The 21,416-nt window shown below is 39.6% G+C and overlaps 1 protein-coding gene across 1 annotated transcript in view; it reads right to left on the bottom strand.

The window, feature by feature from the left end:
* LOC109967642 (cadherin-6-like) overlaps nucleotides 1–21,416 on the bottom strand; it is a 114,235-nt gene that overhangs the window by 63,878 nt on the left and 28,941 nt on the right. Inside the window, exon 2 of the mRNA XM_020613370.1 lies at nucleotides 11,630–11,957. Coding sequence (XP_020469026.1) covers nucleotides 11,630–11,833 — 204 coding nt within the window. The 5' untranslated portion in view covers nucleotides 11,834–11,957. The remainder of the gene's footprint in view (nucleotides 1–11,629; nucleotides 11,958–21,416) is intronic.

Below are 21,416 nucleotides of genomic sequence, written 5' to 3'. Positions count from 1 at the left end.
CTTCATCTCATCCCCAGTAATGGAAGATGACTGTAAGAATAAAATTATTTTTAGGAATTTGTGCTTTTACTTGACAGTAGTCAAATCTGAAAAGACAGAAAACGGGGCCATTGGGGTGCCAGACTCCAGGTAAAATATTCAGGCTTCTCAAAAAAAGGATACAATGTTTATCCAGGTACTTGAAACAAATGGATGGTTTTTACTTGGGAAAAGCACAATACTCAATACTCACAACTCACAGTACTTCGAAAGCATTATGATAGTCAGGGCATTCAACTGCATAACACACTGAGGGCTCTATTTTCCTGAAGCTGTGTGGCAGCAAATGTGAGTCTAAACTACAAGTGAAGGTGCATGGATGTGCCCAATTATTTTTTGTAGTTTTGGTGACCACTGGCATTGGTACATACTGGATGCAGCCAGGTACAACATGGAAGAGGGACTGAATACTAACATTTAGTACTCAAGATTGGTCTTGGTCTCAAGACCACTTTTCGAAGGTCTTGGCCTCGTCTCGGAGTCAACCACATTTTCGGTCTCGGTCTCAGACAAAGCAGACTCTGGATTTTATTGCAAGATCAGTCAAGACTACAACTGTGGGGAATGTGTCTGCTTTATTAGTTAAAATCATAACCGAGGTTTTCCCAACCATACCAACACTTAGGTGCAGCGAGCGTCTTCCACCGAATGAACGTAAAAAAGGCGACATTAGAATGTAACAACAACAACAACAACAAGAGTTCTATGCTGAAAAAAAAAAGAACGGAGGTGGCTTGATCTTAAACAGGAATGACCTGCTAATCAACAATCAGTGTTTGAACAAACATTTGTGTATTTGACCATAAAGCTAATCAATCAACTGATTGGCTATTTCTGGTTACCATCAAGGTGGTGGTTACACCCAGAGTGGATTAATATCTTAATAATGACAGCAGATAGAGAGAAGATAAAACCAATGTGGCCTATTTTAGAGCTAAAGAATTTGCTAAACTAGTTAACAAAGATACTAATGTGTAGAATTAAGTTGCATTAGCCTTGGAAGCTGGGCTAATGTTAAAGTAAAGCTCCTATGATATTCACAGATTCCAAGTTCCTGGATCGGTAAGTCGGAGTGAAACACTGTTAAAACACAAACGTGCCTCTTTCCAACTGTAAGGTAGAAAACAAGCTGCAGCCCGATTCCTATCAAAACGAGCTGTTCTCCCCCGCTTTACCCACATATACACACACACTGGACAAGTAGCATTGGTCTCTGTGGAGCCAGCTGTGAGACCAGTGTGCAGGGACCATCTACAAAGTGCAACACTGAAAGGAGAGAGCCTACAATCAAATTCAGTTCATCACAGGAACCAGATGCAATACTGCCTACATCATGAAGCAAGCTTTGAATGGAAAGACAAAGCCTGGCAGTGCTTCCTTACAGTGAAACAGCTACTTGTGGACAGTCCCACACTTGCCTTGTTCAACCCGGCTGTGCCCAGCATCATTTTAACGCACGCATCCGACTATGGCCCGGGAGCCATAGTCACACAGCTGCATCCTGATCACACTGAGGTTACTGTAGTATTTGCATCACGAATGCAGACTCCGGCCATGAGAAAATACTTAATGGTCGAAAAAAAGGCTCTGGCATGTGTCTGGAAAGTGGAGGACATACTGTATCTGTGTGGCTGGAAGCATACATTACGTATTGACCATTAGGCCCTTACAACACTGCTCTCCATAAAAAGGACCTATCGATGTTCATAGCACAGTGGTCTTTGCACCTCCTCTGTTTTACTTATGATGATGTGTACTGTGCAGGTTTGTTGAATCACACAGCAGACCACCTGTCTCGTTTATCTCTGCCTACTGCCTGTGCCCATTTTGGATCATGCTGGCTTTCTTCAATAGTAAAAGGCTGCAGCACAGACACTGTCACTGCTGCAGACGTAACGTTGACATCAACAACAACATAACCGACCACTTTGCTTTGTTCTCCCACCTCCTTTACAACACACACCAGCTACCAAAAACCAGCAGTGGAAGAAGCAGCCTACTCAGACTATTTACTGAAGTAAAAGTAGCTTTGCCACAGTGTGAAAATATTCATCAATAGTAAAAGGCTGCAGCACAGACGCTGTCACTGCTGCAGACGTAACGTTGACATCAACAACAACATAACCAACCACTTTGCTTTGTTCTCCCGCCTCCTTTACAACACACACCAGCTACCAAAAACCAGCAGTGGAAGAAGCAGCCTACTCAGACTACTTACTGAAGTAAAAGTAGCTGTGCCACAGTGTGAAAATATTCTAAAAGTCCTGAATTCAAGATATTACTTAAATAAAAGCACAAAAGTAGTAGCATCAAAAACTAACATAAAGTACCAAAAGTAAGAGTATTATGCAGATTAGCACATTTATATTACTAGATTATAATTTTTAATGTATTACTGGGTTCATCACATTTGATGCTGGTAAAAGTGGAGCTAATTTTACCTTATGAACTTATAAAGTACTTAACAAACCACTGGGTAGCAGTATGTAAACTACTTGGATTTGATGCTCATCAGAACCAGTTCGCTCAACAGCAGCTCAGGACAGAAATCAGTTGTATGATGCACAGTAAACTAGCGCAAAAGCCAAAATATAGACTTTTGAATTGAAAATCCTTCTGAATCGAATCATGACACCAAAAATCGGAATCGAATCGTGAGTTTGCCAGAGTTTCCCACCTCTATAACTGAGTGCGTTGCAGAATGTCCTTGTGCTGGTCTCACATGAAACAATACTGTTACGTAAGTAGGGCAGCGTGCACTCCCTCATTCACAGGGAGAGAGTGTGCATAAGCCTGTACATGCACATAACGGACATCAGAAACTCAGCGCGCCTTCCAGGATCAAGAAACAAGTGGGATCAAGCACCTACATCCTAAACAATGGAAAATCTGGCACACTTCGCACTTGGCCTCAGTTTCCAAAATGCCAGCTTCACCAAAGACTGGTTCCCAAGGAAGCTTGGAACTGCTCAAGCAACTGAAAGCCACACGATCAGGGCATGAAAGCAGCCTACCTGGCTCAAGGACTATGAGACTTGACAGAACTAGAAGAACTATCTAAATGCTTGTGGTTACTGTAATAATGCTGAATCGAGCATTTCAGTTGAAATACACCGTTTACTAACAGTAACTGGTTAAGATGGGCATTAAGCTCTGTTTCCTTCTTCTTGGCCAAGCCTTAAGGTGTTATGTGCTATGGTTCGAAAGAAGTATGTTATTGATGAATCGTGTTATATACAATGCTGTTCTGTTACAGGAAGAACAATTGCTTAAGTAAAGGGGGTGCGTTGTGTTCAGTATATCTTCTTATTCTACGTTGTGTCACTAGGGTGCACTGTGAGCTTGCGCTTGAGGAACTTACTAGACAAACCTCCTTATGAGAAGTGTAGTTATTGCTCTATGTTCTGCTGTACACAAGGAGGCTCAGCTAGTTCTGACAGTACAGTAGAAACGAAATCCATCCTCATGATTCCTGACTCTTCTGCCTCCAACAGCCACTACACTGACAGTCACCTCTGCAGCAGACTAGGTCACAGCAGGTCAGCTGACTTCAGTTCAGTTAGTCTAACTTCTGGTAAATGGGCTGTTCATATTTTAATGGTAGCTTAGTTAACCAAACTAGATTTCCACCTAGGGTAGCCTTGCTGTAGTTCAACTTCTTTCAGAGAGAAGCAATTGGTAGCTTGCCAAGCTCTGCTTTCAAATTAGCTTCCCCAACACTGGGAGCAACAAGAAAATGCAGGGATATACCAACAACTTGGCACAAAACAGTTTACATGGCAAGATACTTTACCACTTGGACTATGTAGAAGAAAACTACAACTCATCTACTGTTCTGGATTGCAATATACAAATTATTGTGCAAAGTGAACAAATTCATTCAGCACAGGAGGCCAAGCCTAATTTATTTATTATTTATAGACTGAAATATCAAATAACATCAGTATTTACTATATCATTTTGGTATCAAATATTCAGCTTCACACATGAGGAAAGTGTACTAATGCCTGTTGTTTCTATTTAGCTTTGAATGGAAACAGCTTGCCTTCACTTTTCTTGAATAGTCCTGCAGTATTCCACATTTCAACTTTGTTTCTCTGAATATTTTTGTTTTCTGCTGTCCTTCACCTCTTTGTCTTCTTAAAGCTGACTTTGTTGTTTGTTTTTCTTTCCTGTTGTTCTTTTGTTCTACCTACCCTCCTCAAGTCAGCAACACCTTCTCTGAATATTTTTTACAACAAAACCTACATTTTCTCCTCTTTCCTCATTTGCTTTGCTTCCCTTTTCTCTCATCCCCCTCACTCTTTTTCTTTCCCTTTCTCTCGCCCTGACTTTTGATCCTCACTGACTGTTCTCTCCAGCAGTGTTCAGTCTGATTTGATCTGTCAGTCTGCAGGGCTGCAACACCTCCATACGTTCACCTAACACAAGCTGACGAAGCCTGCGGACATTTCACCACAGTACATTTTCACAGCAATGTATGATTCGGGGAGTTCTTGTGTTCCAGATCAGTGTCTCAACTACCATACCATACTGCTGTCTCTGCTGGTTTTTCATATTCATGCTGACAATGGTATCACATTTATAAGGTATTGTACAACAGAGAGACATTCTCTGCTCATTGCCATTTGTAACTTCATTGAAAAACTTTACAGCAGAGAAGGTTGCAATGGAGCTAATGGGGCCTACTTAGTTTGTGATTGGTGCTTCCACAAATAACAGAGGATTGAGCTGATGTGGGGGTTAATACACAAAGACTAGGTTCTTGCTGTGGGAAGAATGCTCATGTGTCATTTACATCTGCTGACATTTTTAGTGCTCTCTAAAAACACTACTGTCTCTCAAACATGGAGTCTCCCAATTTTACTTTTCAACCACATGACTGAGTTTGCAAATTCATGTTTGACCCTGACTGCTTGTTTGTTTTCAAGGTGTGATTTTCTTATGATATATCTTGTCATGGCAATCAGTTTTGGCAACCAGCAGGTAAAGGATGATTTGATTCTGGTTTGTTTTAACTGGAGTCTGGTTTTCATCACTTGTGTTATAAAATCAGTATGATAACACCATAATCACCAATTTAACTGCTGAGATCTGTGAACCAAAGTCCAACAGGTCAGGAAACATCAGCAGTCAGATGATCAGATCTAAAGAACTTTATCTAGAGGTGAAACTAATGGTCAGCACAAAGGTCAGTAATAATCCCTGAGCGCATTGGAATACTATGGCAGGAAGTCAGGCCTTAAACTGATGGTGTTGATGAGTACTATATGAGTACAATGTAATGACCCACAGGAATCATGGACCAAACTACCAAATTAAGACCCAGGTTGTATTAGACCAGTATTATCTTTTAAGTTTTGAATGAACACAGTTATCTCTGCACATGAACACACACAGATTACACAAGCAAGAAGCTACTGGTATTTTTTTTTACTCTAAACAATGGGGTTTGGGTTCCAGTCATGGATCAGAGTACGACAAACTCAGCTTTGCTGCAAATGCTGTTTGTTGTTATGTGTCTGTACTTGCATGTAACATATTTATATCAAGACGATAGTACTTGCTATGTGGCTGTGTAACTGCCATAATAAACTGGATTAGACATGGATACATTTTCTATACTAGACAGTTGTTAAATGTCTGTACTCCATGGTATCAGGACTAAACCGATGGCATTAATGTTTGCCTAACCATATTTTTGCCTCTGCTAAATACTTCCTTGTCCCTGCCAAACTGACTCTAATCTATACTTTTGTCACTGAAGCATATATGAAGCACCCAGCAGACCCCTGCAGTTCAGGGAACCCCAGCAGGAAGGAAAAGCCTGCTCTCTCTGCCTTGCTTCTCACTGTGTTTACCTCAATCATGGCAAACTGTTGTTTGTTTCAAAGCTTACTTTGTTTTTGTGCTGTCAGACAGCAGCCTTGATACAGAGCAGCACAATACCTCCCGGCATCTGGCTACTGATCAAACAGCAAAGCTCTAACTATCATCATGCTGCACTGTGTGCTAACTTCGCTAATAGGCCTACGAGTGACAGTCTCTTCTAGATATTAAACACAGCAACCAGTTAGATGGAAAATCCCTACATGAGCCTACTGCCTCTGCACAAGGTAAACATCATACACCTTATACCAAGTGCAACAAGCAGATTTCATGTACAGCTTCACTAAAGGCCCCACGTATCAGTGAACGAATGAATAAAACCCAAAGACTCTTAAACATCACTAATTTGTAAATATGCTTTTTCCAACACATAATGTTTGTATGTGGCACTTACTGTGTTCACTTGTATGTTGATAGATGCCAGTCATTCATTCCTAACAGTCATTAATTAACATGATGACAGTGCCTGAAAAACTACACATCCCACTGAGGAGAACACACATTTATAATCTGCGAAGTAAAAGCTGCTCCTAAAAGGACTAGTCTACACCTTCTATTTAGCAGAACGATGGCTTCAATCAGTTACCATATGGGTTGTGAATGCCATTTATAAATATTAGTTTTTGTATAGTAGTGTAAAACCTACTTATGTTCTGTAAAAAGTACAAATACAGATGGGTGACTATATGAAAAATCACCATGAAGTGCCTCAGTAAGGCGCTGAGTCAGTAGCCACTTTCAAACAAGGCAGCCATGAATTTATGGGCTCCATGTAGCCGTGTAGCAGTTGCCTTTTTGGCTTTCAGACATAGATCTGCTGTACACGAACATATAAGGACCTAGACGGGTACAGTTCATGCAATATCCACCATCACGTGAAACACTGGTTACTATTTATCTTGTTAGTAACTTCTTCTTCTCTGATTCCTATACAGGTACAGGACCAATTTCCATTCATTCTGCATGAGCCGACGCTGTTAAACTGCACCAGTTCAACATACACTTTGTACAAGCTAGTGATGCTACATTCTTTTTAAATTTATGCCCAAATTTCACTGCCTAATTTCACTAAGACAGAGTGGTCGAGCAAGCCAGAGAATGAATGAAAAGAGGGAGCAGCGTTAGCCAGGATATAGTAGACAATCAAAACAGAGAACATGTTGTATGTTGTGTTGTAGTACTGTCGTCACCTTAACCGTGCCCTTACTGGCACTTCAACTTGACCACTTCAAAACAGACATGTAACCGGTAAGAACCAGGGTTGTGTCAGAAATCACTCCCCATTCACTCATTCCCTACTCCCTATATAATGTACACTAAGTAGTTCACTCCATAGTGAACATAAAACAGTGATTTAGGACACATACAAATCATCATTATTTTGCATCATCACTAACAGCTGATGATAATTTTCCATCTGATAGAACAAGGAAGAAAAAGATTTATTTATTGTCACTGTGACACGTACAACAAAATTATGTTTGGAGCCAAGGCGTGCATATGTGCCACCATCACAGCAAAATGGCGGGTTCAGTGTCCTGCCCAAGGACACTTCAATACGTGGACTGCAGGCACCAAGAGTTGAATCTTCAACTTTCCGGTTGGGAGACAACTGCCCTACCCACCACACCACACCACTGTCGCCTCCCCAGGAACTGGCTCTCCTCAATTTGTGGAGGACGTAGAGGTGTGTTTGAGCTTTCTTGGCCAGAGGGGCACTGTATTGTGGGATTGTTAGCAGAAAGTAGTGCACATGGCACGTACACTACTTTCTATTGTAAAATTTCTGAGTGCAAAATATGGTGGATAGATTTACAAACTCAGCATTCAGACACCATTACAGCATGGTGAACTCATTATATAGTGAGTAGGGAGTGATTTCAGACAGTGCAGGTAAAATTTCTGGTAATAATTTGCCGGCTACATGACACGGGACTTTGTTCAGGTGTTACGACTAGACATGAAATAGCTAGCAAATTCCTGGCTAGGGGTGCATGGCTGAAAGAGGTTAGTGACTACAAGAGCTTAGACACTTTTAAGCCTTTTCCACTTCTGAACTTTAAAAAACAATTAACATAAGGTCCTCATTGTCACAGTTTCTGCCCCTAAAGCATCCACCACAGGAGTCATTACATATTAGTATGCTCAGACATTTCTCAGCATGTGATCTGAGAAAACATATAGTATTGTATTGTACTTTTTTTGGCAAAATTAATCTTATCACTACACTGTGTGATTCTAATGAATAATTTCCATTGAGAAACATCTCAAACTATTTTTACAGAGGAGCAGAGAGGACTGGAATCCAAGTGGATGTTTGAGTCAAATTTGAAGAAATCCCCTCAAGATGTTCTGAAGAATGGGATGGACTCAAGTTCAGTGACCTTTGACCTATGACCACTAAAATCTATACATTCCATTCTTGAGTCCAAGTGGACACTTGGGCCAAATTTGAAGAAATTCCCTCAAGGTGTTCCTGAGATATTGTGTTAAAAAGTCATAGGACGGATGGTTGGACGGACAACCCAAAGACATATGGCACAGAATAACAGAACATTATCATTTTCAGAAAGGTGCAGTTATTGCAGGACCATATTAGTAGGGCTGCATTAACTGCAATTCTTGTTTAAATGTATAAGTTATCAATTCATCAACTCAAAATTAAGGGAATCAAAAACGAACTGAATTGAGAGATCAGTATCAATATCCAGCCCTAAGTATTAGACTGCATTAGTTTCAGCTTGGTGTACCTAATAAACTGCCAACTTAGTTTATAAAAGGCTGTGTGTTTTGTCCAATCACATAACGTGGTTGTGTAAAACAGAAAAGAAGATGCCAGAGAGCTCAGGAAGTTCCCAACAAAGTTAGCGAAGGGGCTTTTTTGCCAAAAGGACCAAAAATAAGCAGATGCAAAAAAGAAAAAAAGTCAAAGGTACTGGTAGGTTCGTTATATTGATGATATTCTGCTGTATTGGTCAGGCTCTAAACAGGAACTTTTATTCTTTTACGGCTTTTTGAACACTAACAATGGAATTTTTAAGTATTGATTATTCAAGGAATAATATCAATTTCTTACATCTTACTATTTCCAAGGGAGGGGATGGCTGTCTCAAACCTAGTGTGTAGAAAAATGACAGATAAAAACAATATTCCTTTTGGACAATTTCTACATCTGCACTGTATTTGTGATAAGGATCAGGAGTTTGAAAAGCAGGCCACAGTAACAACAGAGCGTTTTGCACAGAGATGATATCAAACTAAAGTCATTCAAGATGCTCATAAAAAGAGCTCAGTTTGTTTCTAGATCTGTAAAGAAAATCCTCTGATAGTCCACAAGCACATTTTGTCACTTAATATAGTTCTTTAGCTTATTCCATAAAAGAATATTATATTCCATTTGGAACCTAATTAAAAGTAATCCCACCCTAAAGAAAGTTTTTGCAGGTCCTCCCAGGATCCGTTTTAGCAGAGCTCCCACAGTGAAAGACAAGTTAGTACATAGTCATGATAGTAATAGTAATAGTACTTGGCTTCCTCTGTCTTCGAAGGGTACTTATAAATGTGGTTTCTGCAGTCACTGTGCTATCCTAAAAAATGTTAACAATTTTGGGATTTTAGGACCCATAAAATATATGATATAAAACCCTTCATTAATTGTAACACTACATTTGTTGTATATCGCCTATCCTGTACTTCTGGTTGCTTCTATATAGACTGCACTAAGAGATGACTTAAAGACAGAGTTTCTGAACATAAAAGTGCAATTAGGAAAGACAACGTTAACTGTACTATGGCTAGGCCTTTTAAATATCCATATAACAATAATCCTGACATCCTCAAGGAGAGAAACCTTCCATATACATTAACTGTAGGACTTATCCAGGGCTGAACAATGATACTGACTTTAGTCCTTTTCTGTAAATGTACATCGTTTATTTTTTGTACATTTGTATGTGCTTTGTATTTGATGTGGGTCATGTTTTGTTTGTGTCCGTGTGTTTTAGTTCCAGGTCTATCTTTGTGCAGTCATCTCTTCCAGCTAGGGCTTATATGTGCATGATCTTTGGTTCCCTATGAGCCCACCTGCTGGTGTTTAGCCATGAATGGGATGACTGGTTCCCTGTTATGACCAGGTGTTTACTACTGTCTTACTTAAGGGAAAACATCTAGACAAAGGCAGCTCTTTGCTTCTACGTGTGGGCTGTAACCCACATTTTGAATATGTATAGTTTTTAATTCTCATTGTGAGAGAACCAAAGCTTTTTACTATTTTTCAAAGGTGCCTTTGATTTTTTTTCTTTTTTTACATAACATGGACTGCTCACAGCAACACAGTTTAGTGTTGAAACATCAAATGTGCAGATCAGTAGCAGAAACAGACTTTACATTTAACTAAAGTGATGCTGGGATTTAAACAGACTGTTTTACCTGTGAGTGATCAGCTGTAGGTCTACAGGACAACATGAAGCAGTAGTAGCTCAGTGAATAATCAGTTTTGGAGTCAGTTTAACACTGGAATGGAGAGTATCAATTTTTTAAATCGATTTAGTAGGCATTTGAGGACTGGTCATGACAACTGGGGAAGGTGGTTGGAGGACAAATGTCCATTTTTCACACTTTGGGTGGAACCTGCTCCTCATGGAGGTGATGTCCTAGTTATGGCTATAAAATTCACTATGTGACAAATGGCTACTTATTTGTTATTCTGCCACAGCAGAGGATGACATCAGTTCAACATTTTAGCATGTGGGCAGTTACAGCTGACAGGCTGGTATACAAGTTTAATATGAATAAAACTGTCACCTAAGGAAAAGTGTTTACATGGCCCTGAAGATGAGCCACAAATTAACCGTGCATGTCACAGGTGTGGTCTGGTAGTTCAACAAACAGCACTATACCTCTGGTGAAAACGGCTTCTGTATAGCTCAGTTTAGGTTTCCGCTTAGCTACTAAATTTCCGCTGTGTTCACCAAGTAGTTCTGCTGTTTAGTGTTGCAAAAACTGCATCAGGACTTGCTGAAAACATCAGTTTGCTGTAGATCAAGAGACTCAACTACACAGTAAATTTACGGGCCATGAAATCATTACACAACACCATCTAAAGAGTTGAGCAGAACTCATTTCATGAATTCATCTCTCTCTCTATCTATCTGTGTGTGTGTGTAAATTGTGCTAATCTTATTACCACAACTATGTTTCAAAGCAAGGCATTGAAGAGCGGCCGTTGTGGCCTGTGATAACTATGGGGTAATGCTGATGTTGAAACATAGTGTACCAGTAGCTTGAGAAGAGCTACAAAACAAATGTCAGTAACACAACAATATCTCTCTGAAACAAAAGCTAACATTAGCTACAATAAGTGACTGGTCATACTGTATCAGGCCAGGTTAGGCTGCAGCAGCAAAATCCTAGAGTATATTGAACCATCCCAGGGTATTTTTTAAAAACTGTTTATGAATTCATCTTTTTCTATAGGTGCAGGAGACTGTATTATTTCTTCTTTCACAAGTTACATGACCTCACTTTAAATATTAAATAGACTTTTAAACAAATTTGTAATAATCATGATCAGTGGTAATTCATCATGCTTGCAGGAATTAATGTCTTCTCAGCTAATCAAAGGGCTTTCATTTAATGTCATATGGGACTATGTCAACATTCAGCATAACCAAAAATTAGACGGCAGTGGCACATCTCTTACCTTGCCAATGTACTGGTAGTCACTGCCTGTATACTCCTCCTGCAGGAAAAACTGGTTCCACATCCAGCCTCTTCTCACTCTTTTGAGCAGCTTCTCTCCTCTGATCGCTGTTTCTACTGTCTCTATCTTCTGTCCAGTCAAAGACAGTGCATCCAGGGACAGGCCCATACAAAGCCATACGACGCCCAGTAGAATAGTCCTCATTTTTCAGAAAATGTGTGGAATGTATACGTCACAAATGTTCTATCTCCCCAGCTGGATCACCTTGAACTGGGAGATGGGTCTATCAGTCATAGTCCTTCAGGTTCTTTATGACTGGAAAATGAAGCTGTAAGAGAGACAGAGATGAGTACATGGCTGGGCTAAACATCACAACACTGAGGTCCACATTTAATAAGGCTGCATTGTGAGGGCAGTTTATGGATTGCTTGGCATTTGGACTGCTTCATGTAGGAGTGAAGAGCTTTGACCCTATTGATTTGGAAATGTATGCAATGTATGCAAATCAAGTTGTGGTAAACCAGCAGCTCCTTAAACACCATTTACAGCTGCAGCACAATAGTCTTAGTGGTACTGTAGGTCACTGGATTTATTCACTCTTTTGCAACTCAGGTCTGTTGCAATGCAAACCTGTAAAAGGAGCATCGAATAAGTGCATTAGCTTGAAACTACATTTCTTTCCTGTCATTTAGGAGTAACTTATGTGGGATCAGTAAAATGCTGTCCTTTCCCTTCCTTTAATGGATTTAACAGAGATGTGTGATATATAAATAAGTGTTTCTGATTGTAAAATCCATTTGTTTATAAGGATTCACAAAAACCTTAAAAATTAGGTTACGTAACATTGATACAGATACAATCTCCATAGCATTTCTTTGTTGACATTGGCTGTATATTGATAGTGCCAAGCAGTAACAGTGATACTGTACTTGTGTATGAAGTATTAGATTACATTAACAAATTCAGTATATTTTTACACTGGGTCATCTAGCAGTGTAAAACATGGTTAATGTGAAAATACTATTTTCATTCTATAATGAATTCCAGCTTCTAGTCTGCTGTTATTGAGCGTTTTGAGATTTTAAGTTAATGGCATTCAAACTCAAATGTTTGAGGTGTTGAAATATTGGTTTCATTCACTAAATCAGATGGGTTCTACTGATTTGCCATTTTTCATCCACCACTGAAAAACCGCCATCTCCATTTGTGCAAATGGTTCACATCAAAACCTAGCTTTAACATTGTTAAAGCATTATGGCCTTTAAGCACTTAGAAGGCTTTTAATGTGAATTATCTGAGCAATAAGGGCCCAGTACCATTGATGGAAATGTCACAGGGATCAAGACACTACAAAATCAAAGTGACTAGTAAATTAAAGAAACAACAACTGTAAAATAGAGAATGGAAACCCATTACAACAGCAAGTTGTTACACAGAAAAAGTTGCATTTTAGGGAAGGGAACGGCAGTTTTATTCTGGATGGACACACAAAACTGAGAGAGGAAGATGCGTTTACAAATGTTCCAAGTTTAAGGTAGAAAGGTCTGAGAAAGATGTTTAAGAAAGTAATAAAATCAACATCATTTCACATTAACACAACAAAGGCAGAAATCCACTGAAAAGGCCACAGAAAGGCTGTAATAACAGCAGAGACAGAGCATCACTGAAACCAGTGAGAAGCTATTGGCAAGCTTCAGCAAAAGAGCTCAAATAAATCCATGGACACGACCTATCAGCACTAAACAGAAAGAAGCAAAGTTGGTGACTAGCTGGTGAACATAGCGGAGCATCTGGAAACAGAAGAGCTAGATACTTTTCTCAGAAGATGGTGGAGACCAAAACAGATCTAAAAGGAAAGTCAATATAACACTCCAAATAAATGCTAATGTTTCTTTGTGTCTGCTAGATTTGTAAAGAGGGAACAGTTTGTCTTAAGCCAGGCTTAAGACAAAATGTTTGATATTTGAAAATAAATAAATAAAAATAAAAAATTGCCATAGCATATATAGAGATATATATCATAAATGTTGATTACATGATTGATACAATTAAAATAACTAATGTTTAGAATTTTTTTTTGCTTAACCTCATTAGACACTAAAGCATAATTTAAACATTACATCTGTTATGTAATTTTATTAGGTTTTGATTCAGTTTAGCCTTTATTTTTACTTACTTAATCTTCATTTGGTTGAACCTGGAAGGAATGTTTAAGCCACATATATATACATAATGTTTCTCTCTTTTATTTCCACCTCTCCTTGATGAGATGGATGTAAATATAACACCAAGAGAACAGAGCTTTCACTGGGAATTACTTTTACAGGTTAATGCTGTTTTCACATGAAATAACACATCGTCTTGGTTGGGAGCAGGTTGTCTGTAGTTGTAAGGACAGCAGAACGGGCTTACAGCAGTGTTTAAGGCACTGGCTATAATTAATCAACAATGCAGATCCTTCAGAGTGAACACAGCTGTGACATGTATGCATGGTGTTTGGAACAATTTCCCTCAAAAATCAGACCAATCGCTGACTCAGTGGTTGTACCATCTGAACAACATGCCTCAAATGCTGCCTTTTATACACTTAAAAACTGCACCAAATCAATAAATCCATACACATTCACACCAAAGGATCTGGAAGGACCGCTAACACAGCAATTACAACATTGAAAGGAAATGTGCTTTCATCTTCCCACACGTAGCTCTGTCAGTGTCTTGCTGCAACAAGCAAAAATAATGCTCTTTTTTATCTGAGCTGCTTTCCATACATATATAACCCATTTAATTCCGCTGACATGGCATGGCAACACTTTGGTTATGCTGATCGATGTCGCAGTTTTAGTATTCACAAAGACTTTTGAACAATAAAGTGTGCCTCTTTAAGGCTATTCATTAAGGGAAAACAGACCTGATCATGAACCACTACACTTATCATGCACTAGTCATTTAGTGTTTGATTTCAAAGATAATCCACCATATTCGTTCACATTTTCATGACTAGGATGCAGCCCTGACATGAAACAGTGGTTATCAACCATCAGTTATTGTAAAATAACTGCTGACACAGTCATCAATATACACCACAGTCATGGCCAAAACTATCGGCATCACTGCATTTCTGTCAGATAATGCACCACTTCTGCCAGAACATTATTGCAGTCACAAAGTCTTTGGTATTTCTATGTTTATTTCTCTAGTTTCAATTGGAATAACACAAAAAAAGCAGAGAAAAAAGCCAAACCTGACACATTCCACACAACTTCAAAAAGCATCAGAAATAGTTTCAGACAATGAGCTGGAGAGTTCTGAAGTGGCCAGCAATGAGTCCAGGTCTAAATCCCATAGAAAACCTGTGGAGAGATCTCAGAACAGCAGCTGGGAGAATGAGGCCTTCATATCTGAGAGACTTGGAGCAGTTGGCAAAAGAAGAGTGGTCCAAAATTCCAGTAGAGGCGGAAGAAACTCCCCCATGGTTACAGGAAACAATTGATAAAGAATTTTTTTTTGCCCAAAGGGTGTGCTACCAAATATTAAGCTGAGGGTGTCAATAACTCTGCCCAGTCCATCTTTGGAGTTCTGTTTGGAATGTATCAGATTATCATTTTTCTCTTGGCTTTTTGTGTTGTTCAAATGCAAACAAAAGAAATAAACATGAGAATAACAAAGAGTTAGTGATTACAACAATCTTCTGGGAGAAGTAGTGCATTATCTGACAGAAATGCAGGGGTGGCGATATTTTTGGCCATGACGGTGACTGAAGCAGTACAATTGTTCTATCTCAATGAAATCACCTTATCTGGGTCATTTAAGTGTACACCATAAGTATCATCATATCCTGCAATAAATATTGACACAACTGGATTGAACAAAATCATGAGCACTACACGTTTTTTTTTCACAAAGCATTCTCACTCATTTGTTCTGTCTCTTGCCCTTTCACTGTGCAAGTATGGCATTAGTCTTATTAACTTGGTGCTTTATGAAAAGGCTTTAATTGAATCACATGAACAACATGCAGGAGACTGATTTTGCCTTCACTTGGTTTTTAATGAGCCTCACCACTTTATTATTCTGCCATAGAAAAATCTGGTTTTCTGGTTCAAGTGATTTCCCCCATTGTCTAGTTATTATAGTGTGTGTTTGAGTGTGTGTCACTAAAGTGCTTTTAAAAAGCACTGTTATAAGTTCAAACCATCAAAAAGCCAGCAGCACAATCACAGCAGATTAATTTTCTCTCTGTAGATAACTGATTTTCAATTCATTCTTCTTTGTTTACCACTGTAACCCGTGGATGACAGAAACAGCAACATACAGTGCATCCAGAAAGTATTCACAGCGCTTACCTTTTTCCACATTTTGTTAGGTTACAGCCTTATTTCAAAATGGATTAAATTCATTGTTGTCCTCAAAATTCTACAAACAATACCCCATAATGACAATGTGAAAAAAGTTTGTTTGAAATCTTTGCAAATGTATTAAAAATAAACAAAAAAAATCATATGTACATAAGTATTCACAGCCTTTGCTCAACACTTTGTTGAAACACCTTTAGCACCAATTACAACCTCAAGTCTTTTTGAGTATGATGCTACAAGCTTGGCACAACTATTTTTGGGCAGTTTCTCCCATTCTTCTTTGCAATACCTCTCAAGCACCATCAGGTTGGATGGGGAGCGTTGGTGCACAGTCATTTTCAGATCTCTCCAGAGGGTTCAAGTCTGGGCTCTGGCTGGGCCACTCAAGGACATTCACAGAGTTGTCCTGTAGCCACTCCTTTGTTATCTTGCCTGTGTGGTTAGGGTCGTTGTCCTGTTGAAAGATGAACCGTCACCCCAGTCTGAGGTCCAGAGCTCTCTGGAACAGGTTTTCATCAAGGATGTGTCTGTACATTGCTGCAGTCATCATTCCCTCGATCCTGAGTAGTCTCCCAGTTCCCACCACTGAAACACATGCCCATAGTTTGATGCTGCCACCACCATGCTTCACTGTAGGGATGGTGTTGGCCAGGTGGTGAGCCTGGTTTCCTCCAGACATGAGTTCAATCTTTGTTTCATCAGACCAGAGAGTTTTGTTTGTCATGGTCTGAGAGTCCTTCAGGTGCCTTTTGGCAAACTCAAAAACACATCCCCACAACTTTTTTTTGCCATGTGCCTTTTACTGAGGAGTAGTTTCTGTCAGGCCACGCTACCATACAGGCCTGATTGGTGGAGCGCTGCAGAGATGGTTGTCCTTCTGGAAGGTTCTCCTCTCTCCACAAAGAAATGCGCAAGGATGATCAATGGAGACACGATGCACCAGAGCTCAATTTTGAGTGTCATGGCAAAGGCTGTGAATACTTATGTACATGTGATTTTTTTCATTTTTTATTTTTAATAAATTTGCAAAGATTTCAAACAAACTTTTTTTCATGTTGTCATTATGGGGTATTGTTTGTAGAATTTTGAGAACAATAATGGATTTAATCCATCATGGAACCTAACAAAATGTGGAAAGAGTTAAGTGCTGTGAATACTTTCTGGATGCACTGTATGTTGCTGGCATTTGGTGGTTTGTTTGCGTATTTGTTTGTTAACAGCATAACTCAAAAGCAGATTTGGATGAAATATTTTGGAGAGGTAGGGTATGGGCCATGGAATAACTGATTAGGTTTTGATGGTGATCCATATCATAATTTGGATACAGGGATATATTTAAAGATTATTCACCACTGTGAGTTTTGGAAAGGCTGTTGACTGTATGTGAGCCCCCTTGTGGCCAAAGTACATGGCTGTGCTGTTGAATACTCCGAGCACATATGAAGACAAATCCCTGGGCCAGTGACAGCTACCCATTCATTGTCAAAGGAAACTGAATGCTGTCACTCAGTCCACCCCGAGGACTGAGGGATCCCAGCAAGCCGACAGCTGGGAAAAGATCTACTCTATGCAGCAACAGCCGGGTGAGAGCCTGATGGCAAAGATTTAGAGCCAGGCTTAAAGCTATCAACATTTTCATCTATAAGACTGGTATTATGCCACTTTATTAAGTTTTGACATTCTTTCAGGCCACAAAGTAACCACTTCCATGGAGAATATGTGGTCAGCCTATCCAAATAAATGAAGTTTCAAATTTGTTATGACATTTTCGGAGTTGTGAGCATAAACATATACAGTATATATACAGTATATATATATATATATATATATATATATACTGTATATATATATATACTCTATGTCTATGGTTATGAGTGCTCCTTGTCTGACTCTATTAGCAGGAAGCCACCTCTTATTCAGAGCACAGTAGTTCCTATTGTTTTTCCTGAATGCATGTTCAAGGGGGATTTGTCAGGTTTTCCCTATAATACTGTAATGTCTACACCTCACTGTGCCATTGTTGTTGTGAATTGGCCGTATAGCCTAAAAATAAAACTGAATTGAATTACACTAAATAACTTGATATCAACATTATTCCAAATAACAACATTAGGTTTTCATGGTCAAGCAATAATATATGAGGGTCAAACTGTCATGGGACTACTGCTTTAATGGCAATATGGAGAAAGCGAGTTGCCCTTGGCGGAGGCTGCCTTCTGAGAGCTGCCTAGTTCAACCTGTTTTTGTGGCTCATAAGCCACCGGTAGGGCAGAAAACAGCGTCCTCCACAGTGGCCGCCCAGTGGCCCAGTAACGGCATGCCACAGGCCAAAAAATACTCCCAAGCCCCTCACATAGTCTGAGGTCTTCAAGAAAAATAAAAATTTCAACAGCTCATCGTTGTAAAAGGACCACACCAATGTTTTTACACATTTTGGGCAGGTTACTAAAAATCATATACACACTGTGGACTTTTTTTTTTTACAAAGCATACCAAAGTGTTTTGGAATTCAAAATGTACCTGTTTTTTCAAGCATTCAAGGATTTCATATCATTTTAGTGAAAATGCAGCAACTGCAGTAATTGAATATAAACAAAGAGAGATAAAGCAGTAATTAGTCATGCTAAGATTAGATTAGAAAAGGAAAGGCTGGTGGAGGAACGTTTAGGTCAGCTTTTTGACTGTGTGAACAGTCAGATCGAATTCACATGGTTTTCATTACTTACCACTAAAAATTAACATGGATGAAAGCAACAGTGACAGGGATCGGGACAAATTTGTTGCATGTTTATAAAAAAAGATTCTGATCAAGCCAAGCTGGAAGGAACATATCGAAACAAAGCAGTTTTAAGGGAACTGCACAGTTTGGCTGCCACAAAAATTACATTGTCATTCTTGTATGCACATAGCTCAGGTTCCAGTCAAATCTACACGTGTGGCTGATTAGGAGTTAGACACATATTATTTAAACATGAACCACCAATACAAAAACATCAGATCTGACAAAATCTGGAACTGAGCACTAAATTTTGCAATGTGAACACAGACACAGAAAAACTACACAGCAGGCTGTGTTGAAGAACCCAGTAAATCTAGTTTGAGAAACAGATTACTGTGTTTAAAGGCTTAATAACATGGTATGTGGTATGTAACACCTTTGCAGACATGGCAATAATTATTTTATCTTTTCTCAGAATGAAGTAAACAGTACACACACGGTACAAAGTAATCTACCAAGATGACGGTGCTTTTGATTTGCCAGTGGCACCCCCATAGCATCACCAGACTGAATGACAGCTGCAGTTTTTCAGTCAGGGCTCAAGCAGGATTGTAGGCTGATGCAGCATAGTGGTGATTTTAGATGAAATTGTTCTTTCGTAAGTGTAGAATGGGTTGTTATGATGTTTAGTGACAGATATCTGCCTGGTGGACACATCCACAATACAAAAAAGTCTTTACTAAAACCCTTAAAGCAAACAAATGTTTTTATTTTTAATACTATGTAAGCAAGGTTCAACGAAATGCTCCGACCTCAAATTGGAGACCAAAGCCAAAAAGGACTGGGATTATCTGGTTGAGACTAACAAACGTTTTGACTGACCATTGTTGTACCTAAAATTAATTCACATTTTGGTGTGTAGCTTAAAAGTCTGACTTCCTGCTGCTGCACTACACTGTAGTGCATTAGTGTATACACAATTTGTTCAGGGAGAAATCTTAGCATTCCAGAGCAACTGCCATATTTTTCCAGCTAAGTGACTCATGTGTCCTGTCTGGTGTAGGAAGCATTCAAGGAAATGTCTGACTAACATCGAGAGCCCTCAGTCATAATTCTACAGTGTGGATTAAATGACATCTTTTCAGAACAAATGCCAAATGAGCCTTTCCACATCAATAAGGCCAGTGTGAATTGTTCAGCCAGAAAATAAACTTATAATGAAATCGTGACTTCCACTTCAGGTACAGCACAAATATAAACTACTCAGTGTATTCAATTATGTTGAGACTAAAGCTGTACAATTAGAAACACAATCAGTGATTCACTGCTGCCAGAGAGCTCCACACACCATGCACAAGACGCCATAGGCTACTGCCAACACAATACAGCTAGAGCTCCATGGCTTTTTCAACTAAACAGGCTCATAAATAGGTGGCACGTACTGTATGAACCGATATGCCCAAAACCATGGGGGCTTGTTACTAAACCAGTCAGGACTCATATGACAGTCTTACCCATTTTAGAACAGCAACCCAGACCAACGTGATATTTCCTCTCCAGCCTCCCCTTCTTTGTCTTTACAAACAGTGATAAATGTTCATGACCTTCAGGTGACAATCACGGCACCTCTTCTCCTCTGTCGCCTCCATTTCCTGCTACTCCTGATGCATGGCTGTGTTAGTGTGTGTGTGTGTGTGTGTGTGTGTGTGTGTGTATATTTTGCCACCTTGCGGATAGCCAGTGAGACCCCTGACAACTCCCAGAAGACCAATTAGAGGTGAAAAAAGGAGGCAGAGCCACAGTGTGCGTTGTGTGTGTGTGTGTGTGTGTGTGTGTGTGTGTGTGTGTGTGTGTGACAAGTACAAACCCAACCACCCCTTTCCTTCAGAACAGACCAGCCAACAGCATCCGCACTGCCTGTCCAAGTTTAACTCACACACTCTTGCTGTCTCTCCATCAGACACACACAGACACACATTTGTATAGCTATCTCTGTGAGGACACTCATTCATATAAAGTATTCCCTAGCCCCTTATCCTCGCAACTAAATGCTTAACACCCAGCCCTTCCACTAACCCTCACCTAAACCTGATTCTAACCTGAACCCTAAAGCCAAGTCTGAACTTTCAAAAAGCCCTTTATTGAAACCAGTCCTCTGACTGCTGGCCATACAAGCATGCACACACACACACACACACAGACCTGTCAGACAGTCTAGTCCCTGATTCTTGGGAGAGTGAAGTTTCATTAGGAATAAACCATAAACAAGGTGCACAAGCTGAACCTTGACTGTGGACACGTGATTTCAAGTTTTTAGTGAAGTTTTTCAGGTTGTTTTTTTTTTTAGGTGAACCAGGTGCATCATCATGAATCATTCTCTTTCATCCAGACCAGACATTAGGAACACGGACACGTGGTGTCATTTAGCTGCTCGGTCAGTAAGGCGGTCGGTTTGCCAGTAACGGTCAATACATGCATGCCTTCCTAATCCACTTAGCAGTGAGCCAGTCTGTCAGTCAGTCATCTTGATAAATATTCAGTGTAAGGGAACGTGCAGAGAGAACCCAGCCGGTCACTAACCCAATTTTTGGATCGGTTTATGTAAACATTAAAACTGAGTTATGATTATGAGAGACACAGACAACGTCTAAAAATAAGTCACATTAGCATTTAAACATCTTCTTTTCAGTTGGAACTGTAATATCTGTAA

Source organism: Monopterus albus, unplaced genomic scaffold (genome assembly GCF_001952655.1).
Source record: "Monopterus albus unplaced genomic scaffold, M_albus_1.0 scaffold133.1, whole genome shotgun sequence".
NCBI classification, from domain to species: domain Eukaryota; kingdom Metazoa; phylum Chordata; class Actinopteri; order Synbranchiformes; family Synbranchidae; genus Monopterus; species Monopterus albus.
The sequence above is the reverse complement of the archived record's forward strand: the minus strand, read 5'-3'. Positions and strand labels throughout refer to the sequence as shown.